Here is a 415-nt window from a genome sequence, read left to right on the forward strand (position 1 = left end):
AGGAGTTCTGTGCAGTCTCCCCTCTGGCAGGTTCAAGCCATTCCCCTTGTCCTGTCCCTACAGGCCCTTGTCCAAAGCCCCTCTCCAGGTTTCCTGGAGCCCCTTTAGGCACTGGAGCTGCTCTAAGGTGTTCCCTTCAGGAGCCTTCTCTTCTCCAGCTGACCCAGCCCAGCTCTCTCAGCCTGGCTCCAGAGCAGAGCTACTCCAGCCCTCGCAGCAGCTCTGTGGCCCTTCTCTGGACTCGCCTGAGCATCCATTAGCCTTCTCCTATCTCTTGCTGAAAGAAAAAACACAGTTTGGTTCTTTATCTAACACTAAAACCACTGCAAAACAAAATGGAAGTCACACCAGCAAGTTCCCCTTCCAACATACCAGCTTACTGACCCGTATAAAGCCTGTAACATTTGCCAGAGCG

At 53.0% G+C, this 415-nt stretch overlaps 1 protein-coding gene across 1 annotated transcript in view; it reads right to left on the bottom strand.

Annotated features, from left to right (window-relative positions):
• The window catches only part of DHX35 (DEAH (Asp-Glu-Ala-His) box polypeptide 35), a gene marked incomplete at its 5' end in the record, with an annotated part of 15,042 nt that overhangs the window by 11,381 nt on the left and 3,246 nt on the right, over positions 1 to 415 (bottom strand). Inside the window, 1 exon segment of the mRNA XM_010012898.1 lies at positions 385 to 415. This exon segment is cut by the window's right edge and continues 6 nt beyond it. Within this exon segment, the coding sequence (XP_010011200.1) occupies positions 385 to 415 (31 nt within the window).

The sequence above is a fragment of the Nestor notabilis genome, unplaced genomic scaffold (genome assembly GCF_000696875.1).
Source record: "Nestor notabilis isolate BGI_N333 unplaced genomic scaffold, ASM69687v1 scaffold6374, whole genome shotgun sequence".
In the NCBI taxonomy this organism is placed as follows: Eukaryota; Metazoa; Chordata; class Aves; order Psittaciformes; family Psittacidae; genus Nestor; species Nestor notabilis.